The 18,013-nt window shown below is 46.0% G+C and overlaps 1 protein-coding gene across 3 annotated transcripts; it reads left to right on the forward strand.

The window, feature by feature from the left end:
* Positions 1-3,366: 3,366 nt before the first annotated feature.
* Positions 3,367-15,980, forward strand: LOC110503501 (reticulon-2). 3 transcript variants are annotated; one of them, XM_036961602.1, is made up of 10 exons: positions 3,367-3,511; positions 4,676-4,729; positions 5,323-5,844; positions 6,522-6,734; positions 11,145-11,352; positions 12,015-12,153; positions 14,384-14,453; positions 14,740-14,786; positions 14,902-14,960; positions 15,197-15,980. In XM_036961602.1, exons 1-10 carry the CDS (start codon positions 3,481-3,483, stop codon positions 15,270-15,272), a joined length of 1,419 nt encoding a protein of 472 aa, XP_036817497.1. In that variant the 5' UTR covers positions 3,367-3,480; the 3' UTR covers positions 15,273-15,980. The 3 variants fall into 3 exon arrangements, with proteins under 3 accessions (XP_036817497.1, XP_036817498.1, XP_036817499.1); XM_036961603.1 differs by lacking the exons at positions 3,367-3,511; positions 4,676-4,729; positions 5,323-5,844; positions 6,522-6,734 and adding an exon at positions 8,500-8,657; XM_036961604.1 differs by lacking the exons at positions 3,367-3,511; positions 4,676-4,729; positions 5,323-5,844; positions 6,522-6,734 and adding an exon at positions 8,711-8,731.
* Positions 15,981-18,013: the final 2,033 nt, after the last annotated feature.

The following is an 18,013-nucleotide window of genomic DNA, read 5'->3' on the forward strand; positions in this document are numbered from 1 at the left end:
GCCTCTGTTTTGGTTTGGTCAGGGTGTGATTTGGGTGGGCATTCTATGTTCCTTTTTCTATGTTTTTGTATTTCTTTGTTTTGGACGGGTATGGATGGGTAGGGTTCTTTTGTGTTTCTGCACCTGACAGGACTGTTCCGGTTTTCGTTCATTCTCTTTGTTATTGAGTGTTCAGTTGAAATAAGAGTATGAACACTTACCACGCTGCGCTTTGGTCCACACCTTCTTCAACAGACGATCGTTACAGAACTACCCACCACAAGCGGACCGAGCAGAGACTTCAGACTCCTGGACATGGGAGGAGATATTGGACGGACAGGGACCCTGGAGACAGGCTGGGGAATATCGCCGCCCGCAAGAAGAACTGGAGGCAGCTAAAGCTGAGAGGCGGCGATATGAGGCAAGGCAGCACAGCAGGCACGAGAGGCAGCCCCCCCAAAAAATTGGGAGGGGGCACACGGAGACATTGGCAGAGTCAGGCAATAGACCTGAGCCAACTCCCCGTGCTTAACGGAAGCAGCGTGGTACTGGTCAGGCACCGTGTTATGCGGTGGGTTATCCCACAGGGTTTTTGTGGGAAGTTATTTTCTGTTTTGTGTTTCTGCACCTGACAGGACTGTTCCGGTTTTCGTTCATTCTCTTTGTTACTTTTGTTATTTAGTGTTCAATTGAAAGAAAATATGAACACTTACCATGCGGTGCTTTGGTCCCCACCTTCTTCAACAGACGATCTTTACACTGTGTCAGATTTCAAAAAAGCTTTACCGAAAAAGCACTCAGAGACCAAAACAACCCAAACAGATATCCGCCATGTTCTGTAGTCAACAGAAGTCAGAAATAGCATTATAAATATTCACTTACCTTTGATGATCTTCATTAGAATGCACTCTCAGGAATCCCAGTTCCACAATAAATGTTTGTTTTGTTCAATAATGTCCATAATTTGTCCAAATACCTCCTTTTTGTTCACGTGTTTAGCCCAGTAACATGTCAAACGATGTATAGAATCAATCTTTAGGATGTTTTTAACATAAATCTTTTGCAATGTTCCAACCGGAGAATTCCTTTGTCTGTAGAATTGCAATGGAACTCAAGTTAACTATCATGTGAACGCGCGTGGTCAGCTCATGCCTCTCTGGCAGACCTCTGACTCATTCCCCTCTCATTCGCCCCCACTTCACAGGAGAAGCATCAAACAAGGTTCTAAAGACTGTTGACATCTAGTGGAAGCCTCGGGAAGTGTAATTTGACCCCATAGACACTGTGCGTTCGATAGGGAAGGAGTTGAAAAACTACAAACCTCAGATTTCCCACTTCCTGGTTGGATTTTTTTCTCAGGTTTTTGCCTGCCATATGAGTTCTGTTATACTCACAGACATCGTTCAAACAGTTTTAGAAACTTCAGAGTGGTTCCCATCCAAATATACTAATAATATGCATATATTCGCAACTGGGCCTGAGTAGCAGACAGTTTACTCTGGGCACCTTATTCATCCAAGCTACTCAATACTGCCCCCAGCCATAACAAGTTATTAATGTAGTCAAAGCTTTAGTATTTGGTCCCATATTCATAGCACACAATGACCACGTCAAGCTTGTGACTCTACAAACTTGTTGGATGCATTTGGAGTTTCGGTTGTTTCGGTTGTCAAGATCAGCGTGTCTGCATGTGTTGGTATCACACCCGCAGAGCTTTTGTAATGCCGCTCCACTAGATGAGTGATCCCCCAGCTTTTAATTAACAGGATACACAGGTAAGGCGAGTGGCGAAAACTACAGTAGCCTCTTATTGTAATCCCAATGTGTCCATTGCAACTTCCCTTTATGAGCAGTTCTTGGAAATCCGTTGAATATTTAGCAATTGAACTGAGAAAATTGTGAGAATTGTTTTGGCCAAATGTGTGAGTAAATTTATCCATGAGGAATCCAATGCATTCTGTTTTTAATATCCCATTTATATGAGCATGCTATAATTGCAGTAGTTGGCCAGATGTCATTTTACATTGCTGAATGTATTTCCGAAAACCTCTTTGAACCTCTTTCCGAAAACCTCCCTTCAATATTTCATATAATTCCCCCTTATATATTGTCGAAGTCTGAACTGTGAGTCAGTGCAGTCAGTGACGTACATGAGCAGGATGATTTAGCTGACACATTATGTGATCACATTATGAGAGGAAGGCCCAGAAACTTGTCCAGGACTCCAGTCACCCAAGTCATAGACTGTTCTCTCAGCTACTGCACAGTAAGCGGTACCGGAGCGCAAAGTCTAGGTCCAAAAGGCTCCTTAACAGCTTCTACCCCGAAGCCATAAGACAGTCTATAACCCCCCCCCCCCCCCCCCCCCCCGTTGTTTTTACACTGCTGCTACTCTCTGTTTATTAGCCAAGCATAGTCACTTTACCCCTACCTACATGTACAAATTACCTCGACTAACCTGTACCTCCGCACATTGACTCGGTACCAGTACCATCTGTTCATAGCCTCGTTATTGCTATTTGATTTTAATATATATATATATATATATTTACTTTAGTTTATTTATGCCTGGTTAAATAAAATACATTTAGTAAATATTTTCTTAACTATGCATTGTTGGGCTTGTAAGTAAGCATTTCACGGTAAGGTTATATTCACGGTCCTGTTATATTCGGCTCATGTGACAAATAAAATGGGATTTGATTTGATTGGCAGAAGTAGCTTCAGGCAGCACACCAGAGCTACAACGGGCTGGACTACAGTCTGTGCTGCTGCTGCTACTCCTGCTTACCGCCGCCAGACAATCTACAAATGCACCCTTCTGCTGTGTCTAGCAGTCTCACACGTGGGTTAAACGAAACACCTAGTACGTCTGTCTGTGTGTGGGAGGGTGCAAAAGGACATGCATTTTTAATGAGCTCGATTATTTCCCTTTGTTATGTGCATGCAACAAGGCAAAGCCCCGTAAGGTGCTTATGTGAATTTACAAAAGCAGAGATATGCTCCGCTCGGCTGGATGCACACACTAATGATTAGACATGAATGGAAAGAGGGAAACACACACGCACACACACACACACACTCTTTCTCTGGCTCTGCCTGTGCTGCCCCCCTGCTGTCATGGTGACGTGAGAGCAAGAGAGGGAGGGAGGGAGGGGAAAAGAGCGAGCAGGAGAGGGAGGTAGGGAGGGGCCCGTGAGCGAGAGGAGGAAGCAGACGGTAAATAGAGGGAGAGCCAGAGACAACAGCAGTGCTGCATCGGTGGAACAAGAAAGAGAGGGAGGGAGGTGGAAGAGGGATAAAGCACGAGGGAGCAGAGAGAGAGAGAGAGAGAGAGAGAGAGAGAGAGAGAGAGAGAGAGAGAGAGAGAGAGAGAGAGAGAGAGAGAGAGAGAGAGAGAGAGAGAGAGAGAGAGAGAGAGAGAGAGAGAGAGAGAGAGAGATCCAGGGGAAGAGAGGGGGGCTTCCAGACTGGATGGGCCCAGCGGTGCCTTGATGGAGCATGGGCCAGGTTCTAGGATTCTCCCGCTGCAGTGAGTGTGTCGGTTTTTGTCTGTCTGTCTGTCTGTCTGTCTGTCTTTCGCATCCCAATCTATCTGTATAGCATCTGTACTAGCCATGTGCATGGCCATCACTCTCCCCTCTCTTTCTCTCCCTCCCTCTCTTTCTCTAGCTTCCTCCCTTGATAAACACATGGTTGAAAGGATGGATGGATGTATGGATGCAGTGCAGTGGCAGACACACCTCTTTCTTCTCTTTTGTAGAGACCCTTGCAGTTCTGTATGTGTGTTCTCAGGATGTGTCGGCTATGTGTGTGTGTTCTCATTAGCTGAGCACTGGTTATGTGTGTGTGTTTGTGTCTGGTATTATGTGTGTTTGTGTGTGTTTGAGATAGATGAGGATGAAAAAAAGCTGTGTGTTGTTTTGCTGTCTTCATTATAGCCAGGGCTGCCTGATCTATTGGGTGATCTGAGGCAGGAGGCTTGCTATTGTAGTGAAGGCCTCTCCCCTGCCTGCTCTGCCAGAGCTGATCTGTGCTGTCGGAGGGGGAACATACTGCAGTTAGCTTTTAGCATTATATATGCAAACACTAATGACATTTCTTTTAAATACTGGGTATTGGAAAAAGGCTACTCAAATGCCTGGATTTGAGCCATGGATTCTCCTAAAAAAAACATAGAAATGAAAACCTGTCATTTGCTCTCTCAGTCTCATCTCAATGTATCGAGACACTATTGAAATATAGCAGGTCATCTGAGAATAGGCTACGTGTGGTATAATGCTTTTCTGCGCAATGTACTGCTTTTGAACGGGATACAATGCTTTAGTAGGTGATATTGAATGCTTTAGTAGGTGATATTGAATGCTTTAGTAGGTGATATTGAATGCTTTAGTAGGTGATGTTGAGAGGAAAACTGTTATCTTGATAGGGTCCTCTCTCTAGGCTTACATGCAAATAGGCCTTGGCTAAAAGTTGCAGACATCGAAATAGAAGGAAGAGAGGAGTTGTAGACATAGACGGTATAGAACAGTCTCTAGTTTGGCCAAGCGGCCATTCTTAATCAGTTGTAAATCAGTAGTTATTTAAGATAAAAATGGTCTGTTTGATACTGTACATTTCATGACTGTGGTTACGATAGTTCCCCAGCCAATGGTAATAAACACGTCTCTGATGAATCTGGTTCTTTTTCTTCCAGAGGAATATGGTTCTGTCTCCTCCACACCTGATTCAACATCTCCCTGCACTGAAGGTAACATCACACAAGGCTTACACACTGTACACGTTTAGAAATGGACTGTGTGAATGATTGAACTTCAATATGTGAGAATCATAATATGGGAGAAAAGAAAATCATACTATGACATGTCCACAAAGTCTATAGGTGTAGCCTGAGATTGATTGTGTCGATTTGTTCGTTTGAATCTGGAAACATGACTCCCCATCAAATGTGTTTTGCATCTTCGGATGTTGCCCTTTCATTCAGACAAAGCATGTTGCGCTTCACCGGGCTGTCCCAACTCAGCGCTCAAAAACATCAGAGGACATGTCGATGAGTAAGCAACGTCAAGCGGCTGCTCCATAGACATTAACGTCACAGAACATGGGATATGGTTTTGGAATAATATTGCGTGCTTGCATGGCTTTACCTCCGAGGATGAAAGTTTCCAATGTAATGGTTGAAGTTTAAAGCTAAGTTTATAGCTTTAAAAATTTTTTTTTAAACGTATACAATTTCAATGTATAACATGGATACAGGACAGAATAACAAATATAGAAAATACAAAAATAATTAAAGCAATATAGGTTTTGCTTTTTGGCTTTTCCTGTGCCTGTTCTCTCCAGGTGGGAATGAGGAGTCTGAGCTGTACGACCTGCAGACGGCCAGGGAGTGGTCTGACGAAGAAGACGGGGGTCCGGAGGATGATGACGGTGGAGCTTCATCCCCCTCCATTTGGGGGACCCCGAGACAGAACTCCTTCGAGCCCACCTTCTCCTACATCGCCATCGCTGAGGCCGAGGCAGGCGGATCCTCACGACATCATCGTGACTCATCGTCAGGGAGCCGGCGGAGGAGCGGGGCCAGGGGAGGCCGCACCTCCCTGAGCCGCACGGACACCGTGGAAATGCTCCTCCCCCTGGACTCCCCCGACGTGGAGTGGGACCCCCACGCCTTCCTCGCCCGAGAGGAGGAGGAGGAGAGGGAGCAGGAGGAAAGGGAGAGGGAGGTCCACAGACAGACTGAGACAGTCCATGCATCTCTCCTAGATACTGAGATTGAACCTCAGGAGAGGGACACAGAGACCCAGAGAGGGGAGACAGAGCCCCTGGAGCCCCGGCACTACAGTCCCTCAGAGAGCCCCCAGGGTGAGCTCACTATGGGGCAGTGGGGATGGGATGGGATGGGGCAATCTAGATGGAGGGTAGATGGGATCAGGGTAGATAGACCTGCATGGAGCTACATGGAGCTACAGATAAAAGCAGAAGCCACTGCATCTTTTCAGGCTTTCTAGCAGTGGGCGAGGATACTGCTCGAGGGTAAATGGGTGTAAACCCTATGTTTGAAAATGGGTGGCGTGTCCCATTTGATGGTAACATGGCATACACACAACACAACCTTGTGGAGCTAACTACTGTGTGTGTGTGTGTGTGTGTGTGTGTGTGTGTGTGTGTGTGTGTGTGTGTGTGTGTGTGTGTGTGTGTGTGTGTGTGTGTGTGTGTGTGTGTGTGTGTGTGTGTGTGTGTCTCTGTCTGTCTGTCTGTCTGTCTGTCTTTCTGTCTGTCATACCATGACCACAGACGAAGTCAGATACCACTGTGCTTTAGACTCCCTAAACATCATGCTCTCTCCTGTTCTGTAGGGTCAAAATGAACGCGTTTGGTTATAAGATTTCTAAATCACTATTCATTGTAAAGTAGGTGAGGCTAAATAATGACATTGTTTGATAAATTACACTTCTAGTTAATCTAATGCAACCTGGTTGTAGAATAACGTGATGCTTAGTGATGACATCATCACAATGACCTTGTGTTCTGTTTCTCAGCGGCATCACCGCCCCCTGAATCTGAGTCCCTCGTAACCATGGAAACCACCGTCACAACGCTCACGGCCGCGCGACCAAGAGGCGGCCTCACCGATGACGTGCCATCCGCTTCCTCCACCTCCATTGGTCGAAACACTCAGGAAGAGCTGGTCAGCGAACAGTGGTTTTCAGCGTTCAGCCTATCAGGCCCCGCGATATGCATCCACGTAGCAGGTAACGTTTGTAGCACATCTTGTCTATTTCTATGTGACTTTCCTATCTTGGATCTACCTTTTACATTTTGAACATCTACCATCCCCTTGCCTTTGCCCAAATCAATCTATTTTGGCTTCTACTACATTATCTACGTCACATAGCAAGTCTGGCAACGCGGTTGTGTTAGAATGACGCCATCTGTCAGAAGACAATGACCCCTACCCTGATACCTCACTCCCAACCCCTTCCTCGATACGTTGCTGAGAGCACAAAGCCTTCCTCAATCAATCCTTTTCAAACCATACTGGAAATAAAGATAACCCTCTCACTGCTTGAGCAACACGGACCCTGGAATGTAATTCCGCTGTGAGCCCTGAGTGTTCCATTGTGTCTCCATGGCAACATTCCCTTGGGATTCCCGAGAGCTAATGGGCTACTTGCGCAACAAACAAACAAAAAATCTGTCTGTTTTCCTGGTTTGTCTGTTTGTATGTCTGCTCGTACATGCACGCTGACACCCCAATCTTTCCTCATCCCTTGGATCACTGTACACATGATAAAGCGAATGTGAGACAGGTCAGTGAAGGAGAGAGAGAGAGAGAGAAAATGTCTATTCTTTTGGAACTTTGATGAGTCATGTTTACTGTTCATTTTTTATTGTTTATTTCAATTTGGTTTAGTATTTATTTCACGTGCTTTGGCAATGTAAACATATGTTTCCCATGCCAATAAGGCCCCTTAAATTGAAATTGAGAGAGAGTGAGAGAGAGAGAGAGAGAGAGAGCAGGGGTGAGACAGATGAAACCTGTCTTCTCCGGACTCCATGGTCGATATGGATCACTCTTCAAGGGGGGGCGCCACTCAATATGGACCTCTGGCATGTCTTCCTATCTTATTATAGTGGGTGTACTGGGGGGTGGCTGGCCCGGGGGCTGGGTGGACTGGGGGCTGGGTGTACTGTACTGTCCACTCCCCCTCACACTGACCCTGGGTGATTAATGGCGGGTCAAGCTGTTGACAGGCTTGAAGGGTTTGTAGATATCATGTAAAGCAAACCATCTGGTTTCTGTATCAGAATGGGGCTGAATGTGTCAGAACGTGTTTTACTCCCCATGTCTATTGTGAGGTTGGACTAGCCGGTTACAGGTTAGATTACCCCTATGTGCATCTGAAAAATGTGAGGCTATTTGAGCTATTGTCTGCACTCTTACAAAAAAAGGTGCTATCTAGAACCTGAAAGGGTTCTTTGGCTGTCCAAAGAGAACCCTTTGAACAACCCTTTTTTGTTCAAGGTAGAACCCTTTCCATAGAGGGTTCTACTTGGAGCCAAAAAGGGTTCTCCCATGCGGACAGTCATAGAACCCTTTCTAAGAGCGTGTACTTACGGGTAGCACGGTACCGTATGTATGTCACAATAATGTGCATTTACTTCCATGCCTGCTCCTTTGTTAGCTGTTGCCTGTTCGGTCTCTGCTTACGTAAGTGTTTTGTGTCATTCTCTGTCTGTGTCTATGTCCATTTCCATGTGAGTGTTTCTCTCTGAATGTCTGTGGTTATGTCTCTTTGGGTCTCTAGTGGTTTTGTATGTCCTCTATGTTATCCAGCTGTGGCTATCTATGTGTATACCAACACGTTTCTCTGTCTCAAGGTTTGTCTCTGTCTGTGCATGTACTAAATGTGTGAATAAGTGAGTGTACTGGGTATCTATCTTACAGTATCTCTATATCTATCTGTCTATCTACATTGGAGTCTCCATGAGTCTTAAGGGGGCGGGCCCTGTTGGGCAGATTATTTTTGGCTGAAAGGTCTCTGTACTGCTGACGGGGCAGGGGAGGCCAAAAACAGCTCAGAGTGGCAGAGAGAGAGCAGGGGGACTGCGTGAGAGTCAAAGCGAGAGAAGGGGGATCGCCTGAGCAGCAACCAAAATGGCCAACATTAATGGTAAGACCCTGGCCTCAGAGAGACAAGATGGAGACAATATGAGACGGTGGCAGTTGGCACACTTAGATCTATCAGTGAGTTGACTAGGCGGGGAGGCATGGGACCTATTGAATGGGCAAAGCAGTGTCTCTTTTCAGACATCGGCAAGATCAGGGCACAGTTAGAGTTTCAGTGCCTGTCGTCCTCAGCCGTCGGGGCGTTTCCACATGTAGGGACTGACTGTCTGTCCACTGCAGAGCCATGCATTTAGTGACCGTGAGTTTGGAGAGGAGTCTGAACGTCAGGAGACCAGCTACAGCCATGGGTCTTTGTTGGGATTTTGACCACTCACTGACCAGGAGTGTTTGAGACCGTACCAACTGTGCAGAGTTGTGTGGGTCTGCCTGCTTAGCAATGGGACCAGTATCGCAATGTTTTTTTCCCCATGGCATAAACAACACTTTTTGGTCCATTAAAAATCTGCTCATCCCATCCCTAGAGGTGACCATCCGGAGTTGTGTTATAGCTTTGTTACAGCATGTAGGGGCCATCTGTGTGGTTGTTTCTGTATGTAAGAGGCTAGTAGCGTGATCAGCTGATCTGTGCCCCCATTTGACAGGGTTACCTCTTTGGGCAGCAGGGTTGGCAGAGCCAAGGTGTTTCACAGGGTCACTCTGGGACTTCCCGCACGCACCATAGTGTTACAATGGCTGGGTGGTGGTTATAGTTGTGGTGGTAAGTAATGCCAGGTCAGGCTGCCAATTGGTTGACTGTTAATGTCTCATGTTGATGTAACGATTGAGTCATTCACGGTCAGGCAGTCAGTGCTCAGCTCTGTGTTGGTTAGTTCAGTCAGAGGAGTGCTGCGTTGGCACAGATAGAGAGGTTTCACTAAGATTATGGCAAATGCAGCTTTCATTTTGATCTGTGTGTGTGTGCGTGTGTGCGTGCGTGTGTGCGTGTGCGTGTGTGCGTGTGTGTATTCCCCCCTCCCCCTTCCCCGCTTCATGTTGTCTGTACTCTTCTCAGAGAGTTCATTATATCACTATATTAACATCAACCAATATAGTCATGGCTTAGTGTAGAGTCAACCTATTGGACCGTCACACGAGGGGTTTGTTTTGCCCCGGCGTTAGTCTAACTTGCTGTGGTATGTCTTCCTTTTCTTAGTGCACTTAGTCTGTGCATTGAATGGTCTTACCACGTGCTGGTCAATGTCGCAAAGTGCCAACACATCAAATAAGGCTGTTTGCTACAGTTCCACCTGTTGGGACAATGGACAAGTGTGTGTGTGCTGGAGGCTTTGTGGGTATTAAAAGTCTGTGGTAATGTTTATAAATAGTCCTCCTGCTGGTCAGATATATCAGTGCACTCTATTCTAATTCCCAGGCTCACTCATACACTAATAGCCATGGAGTAATGACCACATGCCTTTGTCACTGCAGTTTACCACGTCCGAGGGTTAGCGAGCTGCTGGTGTTCAGCTTTATTACACTGTGCTATCAGTGTTTTGGTTGTAATGTTTGTTTTGTTTGTAGCTACTTTGAACTATTCCATGGAGGGGTTAGGCCAGGGGAGCCTCCATTTTGACACTGAGAGGGCCCAGTCGCAGCGGCTCCAGTTGCTGGGTGACTGATCGAGGGAGACGGACAGGGTGCAGAGAGGGGGTGGTAGCGGGCTTGAAGACTGTCAGCAGGTGCTCTCCGAGTCAACATTTAAATTCAGGGTTCCTGCAAAGTCCCTCTCTCCTCTCCTCTTTTCTTTACTCTTCTCTCGCCTTTCCTCTATACCAGGGGTGGGCAACTCCAGTCCTCTGGAGCCTGATTGGTGTCACAGTTTTGCCCCAGCTAACACACCTGACTCCAACAATCAACTAATCATGATCTTCAGTTTAGAACGCAATTTGATTAATCAGGTGTGTTTGCTAGGGATGGAGAAAAAGTGTGACACCACTCAGGCCCTGGAGGACTGGAGTTGCCCACCCCTGCTCTATACAGAGTGCAGGCTATATTAAGCCCAGGTTAGGCTTAACGTCTCCCCCTGCCCCTGTGTGTGTTTTCTCTCTGCCTGGTGACCACTGTCCCTCTGCTCTGCCTACGCACGGCTGAAAGGCCTTCTGGCCCACCGAACACTGGAGAGTCAGAGCCAAACAGGGACTGACTGGCTGGTGATGCTGTGGGGTTTTTGTTAAAAGCACATAGGCAGGAACAGTGAGGAGGAGAGACTTGCAGCTGTGACTGTCCTTGCTGCCTTTCGCAAACCAACTAAAATAGAGGACGTGTCAAATGCATGGGCTTGTCCCCTCCCCCACCCTGCTTCAATGAAGACTCCTGAGTCCATGTTAGCTTCCACTCTGTTCCTCATTGGTTTATATGTGAAGAGAACATGTAGACTATGAAGCTTTCTTATTTCTCCCTTTTTCCCTCTCTTGTCAATTCCCGTCCCCATCCCTCTGTTACCATCTATTCTCCTCTGTTCTCCCGTCCTCTCCCCTCCTCCTCTCCTTAGTGATGGATCTGATCTACTGGAAGGACACAGAGCGTACAGGCATGGTATTCACAGGGCTGGTGGTTGGCCTGCTGTCCTTGTTCCAGCTCAGCATCATCACAGTCATCTCCACCATCTCCCTGGGCGTCCTGTGCTTCACCGTCTCAGTCAGCCTCTACTATAAAATCCTGCAAGTGCTCAACATGGGAGACGGAGTGCACCCTTTCAAGTGAGTGACTCGCCAGTCCTCTCCTCTTTTCTCTCATCCCCCACTCCCTTCCACTCTTGTTTATTTCCTCTCTTCTCTAATGATGCAGTGGGAGTGGAATTCAGGAATAGTTTCTTAATTGGCTGGATTCCCCTCACCTCCCAACATAAATCCTGCCAGAGCTCACAGTCCAGTGGGCTTGCCTTTAAAAAAAAACGACAGTGTGTTTTAGGATTTGTTTAGGCTAACCACTGCTGTTTGATGAAAAACAGGCGATAGACTTCATCCATCAGGATCTGAAAGGAACGTTTTACTTTAGTATCTGTGCTGCTGGAAATAACCGAGGCATGAGACAACAAACTGTGCATGCATCCGGGTGTGTTGGTGGCGACGACCACTCGTTTTCTAATCAACACCCTCTTCCCTGCTTCCTCAACCCTGCACTCTATCTCCATCACTCCACCTCTACACTGAGCCCTCCTTTTCTACCCCCCTCTCTTTCTCTCCTCAGAGCGTATCTGGACCTGGACTCTATCTCCATCACTCCACCTCTACACTGAGCCCTCCTTTTCTAACCCCCTCTCTTTCTCTCCTCAGAGCGTATCTGGACCTGGACTCTATCTCCATCACTCCACCTCTACACTGAGCCCTCCTTTTCTAACCCCCTCTCTTTCTCTCCTCAGAGCGTATCTGGACCTGGACATCAGTTTCAGTGGGGAGCTGGCGGACCAATACACGCAGAAGACCATCGTCACAGTCGTCTCTGCTGCTAACTCACTCAAGAATCTCTTCCTGGTTGGAAACCTCTTTGACTCTCTCAAGGTGAGACTGCCTGGGTGTTGGATCTCATCGATCTTCATCTGGAATTGGCCAGAATATGACCGTGTAACTTTTTTATATGCTCCCCTTTCGACGGCTCCTCTCGATCTCTAGTTCGTTCACTTAAGGTTCAAGTAACTTTTTACACAAGGAAGTCCTTCAGAATGGCATAGACCTTTAGTCCCTAAAAATATGCCCTGTCTCTCTCTCTCTCTTTCTCTCTCTCTCTGTCTTGCTCTCTCTCTCTCTTTCTCCCTCTCTTTGTCTGTCTTTTAATCTCCTTCCCTTCTCCTTGTCTTTTGAACCCTGTCCACTATCGTGTTTACAGGAGGCCATCTTGTCATTGCGGATTTACTACACCATTACTACATCTAGCTGTCTGACCTCTGCTCTCTTTCATTCGAGCAGGCTTCCCTCCCTCCCCTCTCTATCCATCTTTTTCTCTTTCTCTGTTCTGTTCTGTACTGGCATCAGCCTGCCTCACCGTTCACTGGAGATTACGACGTTGTTATGCCTTCCGTCGCCAAATGGCGACTGTGTTTCCGAACAGCGCCGCTATCAGAGACAGCTGCTGTCATACCCACAACTCACTGTGACTCATATGATTGTGATAATCATGTACATACAGTCCCGCAGCATGAAATGTGTCCTTGTTTTTGGTCGCATCAGAGTGGCATCCATTTGATGATTTGATTTGATTTGATTTGATTTATTTAGTACAGCCTTTTCTTACCCAAAGTCACTACAGGTAAACTTTTATTGGGTTTGCAATGCAGTAGCGGGCCTGGAGAGCCATCACACTGCTGAAGTGTTATGAAGGAACTGATAACTGGAGTGCCTGTACAGATACACTACTGCCCTACATGTTTACATTAAGAATCACAGAAAACATCCTATCAAAAAAGGATTTTGCTTTTGCCAGCAAACTGGCAGCAAAAGCACAATTGTGAGTTTGTAGAACTTCGGGTTTGTATTAAATTTTACATTGCGAACGATACACAACAAAAAAAACAGGTCGTATTGTAAGGGTAACAATAAGAAACATCTTCCCTTTACAAGTGTCAGTGAGTGCTCTCCAAGCATTGCAGTGGTGTCATTTTTTTATGAAGGCTAAAACAACATAGAGTGCTCATGCGAAGGTTACTTTTAACAGTTTGCCGAGGCCATACAAAGGCTCTTGTCCTTTCCTTCTCCCCATCCTATGTATGCGTTTCATACAGAACATGAAAAAAAAAGGTGCTATCTAGAACCTGAAAGGGTTCTTCGGCTGTCCCCATAGGATAACCCTTTGAAGAACCCTTTTTGGTTGCAGGTAGAACCTTTTCTACAGAGGGTCAGTCCTGACATATCGGTGAAGCATGTTCCCTTGTCACAGTAAGGCAAAACATACAGCAGATGTTGTATGCTTACAATCTTCCGGCTAATGACAAAATCTAAAGCTCAATTCGTTGTCAAATGATAAAGTGTTTCTGCTAGAAACCTTCCTTTTAGACTTCATTCATTTTGTCTCCGGTTTACCAGGAAAGTAGAACTAAAACATTTGGCACGTTGAATCAACAACAGTCATTTTGGTAGCACCATAATGCTTCAAGGGTTGAATGTAAATTAGCAGCAGGAGTACTTAGTGTGACTTATCTCGGTTTAGTGAGAGCCAGTGTGACTGTGCCACGTAGCCTTGAGCCTGAGCCCCAGAAGCCCCTAAGTCCCTCGGTCTCAACCCTGACCTGGCCGGTATGTGACATGGGACACAGGTGGCTGTTCACCCAGTTACAGGGTACGAGAGGAGTTTTGTCCTCTCCGAGGGGGGGGGGGGGGGGGTCACATTTCAGGATGGGGGTACGGGCCCTAAGTGACAACCCACTGAGCACTGAGCTGTATTACACCAACTCCAGCAGGGTTGTGGCGGATGATCTGGGAAACATGTACTCATTCATTTGTCAGGGACCATGTGCAATTTTAACATATGATGCATGCATTCATTTACATATTACATTTGAGTCATTTGGCAGACGCGCTTATCCAGAGCGACTTACAGTTCAGTGCTTTCATCTTAAGATAGCTAGGTGGAACAACCACCCACACTTAAAATGTACGCACGCATGACTAAGTTGCAATGGCTAAAGTCGTCCGCTAAATATGTTTACATTTTGATGGAATTTGCCATGCTTCATGCAAAGAGTACATTCAATTGTGTATGTGGAGCTCACTGTGTGTTTCCTCCCGTTCTTCCCAGCTCCTGGCTCTGATGTACCTGGTGACTTTCCTGGGAGTCCTGTGTAACGGCCTTACAGTGCTCATCATTGGTGAGAATCACAGACACCGTTAGAATCAGCATTTGAATAACTTTATTGTATTGCCATTCAATAATCACGATGTCCCGTTTGTCCTGTAGAGACGGACACCATTGGTTGACGAATGCTGACGTTGTCGCAGATTGTACTTCTAGTATTTCAGTTGAAGACGGCGCTCACTGTATATTGTTTGATTTTAATAAAAGGGCGCGGGCCACGTTGTTAGCCTGAAGGAGCTGTGTACTCAATCAGAAGGCTCGACACATGCTCACTCCTCCCTTTCTGTCTTCTTCTCCAGCTGTGATCACTCTCTTCTCTCTACCACTGTTCTACAGGCAGCACCAGGTAAAATCTCACTCACGCTGCGGACAACTGCTCTCCTGATTAATTCAGCAAAAGGAGGTACTTCTGTCAATCAAATGACGTGTGTTTCTCACCAATACCTCTTTTGATGTTCCAGGCAAAAGTGGACGGCTTCTTTGCAGGAATTCAGGCAAAGATTGACAACGTCAAGGACATGTGAGTATGGCGCCATCTTGTGGCACGACAGTGGAATGAAACATTCCTCTTTCCTTCCTGTAGTTTTCCATTGCAGCTCTGCAGACCCTGAACTGAATTCTGAATCACTGTGACATGTACTCAATTTGTAATAGCTGGCAGTATTGGAGAAATGGTATGGAAAAAGCATATGACCTTTGTCAATGACCAATGTAAATGAGATCATGTGACATTGACCCCTCTCTTTAATAATACAGTCTCCACAGAATTGCCCAAGGTGGTGGCCCCACCCCTGACCCAACCCCTGGCGGTGCGAAACCCAAAACACAATGAAGAGTAACGGCGGACAGGAGAGAAGGATGAGGAGCAGAGAAGAGGAGGAGTTACAGGCTGTCACTCAGATGTCTTACTCGGCAGTCTGCTCAGAGCTCCAGAAGGCCGGAGCTTCTGAGATTGGGCAGGTTGTGTGGGGAGTCAAAGCATGGGGTTGGGACATGGGGTTGGGACAAGGATGAGGGAACGGAAGTGATATCTGGACGAGAGTTGTTGCTGTTTCAAAGGGAGATTTAAGGCATGGCCTACATGGGGGATTGTGGCTTGAATGGTACAGACAGCTGCAGTCCAGTAAAATAATAAGACTGATTGGAACCTCCGATTCTATGAGAACAGTGGGTTCCTTATTGACAGCTGTATATCTGAACAGAGGGAAGTAAAAACTTCAGTATAGAGTCCAGCAGGACTGGAGTTCACCAGGAGCTAGGACGGGGTCAGAAATTGGAGTTCACCAAACCGGAGTTCACCATTATTCATAGCAGCCTAACACTTGGAATCAGGATGTGTGTGTGGTAGAGTCTGTGTGAGGGAATGATGGCACTTTTGTGCGCATGACGAGTGAGAGTGTGTGTGTGTGTGTGTGTGTGTGTGTGTGTGTGTGTGTGTGTGTGTGTGTGTACACAGTATGTGTGAGTTGACATGCAGCTCGCTGATCTGAACCTGTTACCTGAGAACTATTAAAACCACAACTGTTCTTTTCATTTCAAATGTTCTGTTTCTTTTTGCCCACGAGATCACCCCCACAACATTTTGTGTTCACCGACGTTGAGCGTCTTCCGTTCTCATTTCAACAGACTGTACAACCAGTGAGGTTTCTAAAATGGCCTTCAGCTGCAGGATGCAACAGCACAGTCAGAACCAGGCCTCGAAATGCATTTTCTGAATTCACAGTCGAGAAGACAATGATCAAAAGTGTACACCGTATGACTTTTAAAGATACAAATATCCGTGAGAATGGAATTATGGGAAATGCAGTTAATTAGGATTTCATCTGAGATTGAGGTCAAATGAATCTGGGTAATACAGTACTGAGTATTGACGGTTAAACCAGACTTCTGATGTTGGAGCACTGAAACAGTTCTATTAATCTCCTTCATTGCCAGCCAGAATATGGTTTGATAATGACAGGACAATTGTTATGGAAACAGAGGCACGCACATGTCCTTCTGGTAATGCATCGGAGGTGTTCATGCAAAGGAGTTGAAAAAATAAAAAGGGCTAGATGGACAATTTGAAGATCTATGGAGGGGTACTGTTACCCAAACATTGAACCCCAATCACCCACACAGAGGGTACCCTCGAGCCAAATCTCTCGTGGACAGATGCACGCAAACGTAGGACGGCATGGTTGAGTCTGCCAACTGACTTTGGAATGCGACGACAAACGAGGAACTTTGCTCCAGTGTGCCGATTTTAATTTTTTTTTAAATATCACCTGACAAATCAAGATTTCAGAAGGGGAGGGAACATTTGGCCCATGTTTGGGCTGAGAGTTTCGGTTTAGGGGGGGTGGAGACTTATCTTGTTAGTATCTTTTTCTCATACATCTCACCTCATCTCACCCAAGAACCTAAATGAGCATCTGACGCAATTCCGTGAGATTTTAGTTTTGGGGTTTCTGAGATTACGTCTAGCCTGAAAGGGTGTTCTGAGAGCGATGACTCAATGGGTGCCTTTCTATCAACAGTCCCATTAGTGCATGAACTGAATGACTTTGCTGGCTAACCAAACGTTAAACGACTTAAACGACGGCAGTCTCAGAGCGAAGTATGTGGCGGACATAGAGCAGTGGAACAATTCCGTTGGAGTCGTCCGGGAATGAATGACTAGCTAGATAACTGCTCCTAGACGTCTTCTGGAACAGGCCATTCACGTCGGACTGAAACTAAGGCTTTTTTTTTATTTTTTAGAGTCATTTCACAATCATTTACAATCATCATCGTCATCACTACCATTTCAGTACAAAGAAACACTTCAGATTATGCTGCCACAGAAATTCCCACCTCCTTACATCTATTGCCTTCGGGTTCTCACCACAGCCTGTCAGTGTGCTTTAGTAATAACCCGAGACCTGCTTTTGAATGGTACATTTCCCCCTGCCTTATTATTATTGTATGTTTTGACTGTGTGCCACAGCTCTTAATTGTAAGAGTTAGAATTAACTTTATCCCAGGACATGGTTCGATGATCTGGCCTGTTCGCCAACACTTGATGTCTCCCACCCTCCTATAGTATGTTGCACTGATCTCACTAGACGGGACTAGGGATGCCGGAAGCCCACGACAGACCTGAACCCTTGGTAGATTGGTAGATGGTGAATTGGAAGATGAGTGGTGAGATGGGTTATGGTTCGCAGGAAGACTTTATTGCACGACCCCTTAGAAGAGGCAAGGACACGAGAGCAAGTCTTAACAAACCTCAAATGAAATGTCATTACTTGTATTATGCATAGACCAACATGAATCATTTTGTATGATCAAAAAACAAATGGGTACCCAAACGTTGAATCTTGCAATAATATATATGTATATTAGGCAAAATCTTGAAAAATAAATCAACATTTTGACGGGAGTCTAGTGTTTGATTCCTTTCTGCGTTTCACACCACCGTGTGTGTGTGTGTGTGTGTGTGTGCGTGTGCGTGTGCGTGTGCGTGAGAGAGAGAAGACCGAGTTTTTTTAATGTAAACATTTTAAAGCTCAACTAAAAGGAAAGAAAAAGAGGTAGAGCATTTTGATGACT

This window comes from Oncorhynchus mykiss, chromosome 24 (assembly GCF_013265735.2).
Source record: "Oncorhynchus mykiss isolate Arlee chromosome 24, USDA_OmykA_1.1, whole genome shotgun sequence".
NCBI classification, from domain to species: Eukaryota; Metazoa; Chordata; class Actinopteri; order Salmoniformes; family Salmonidae; genus Oncorhynchus; species Oncorhynchus mykiss.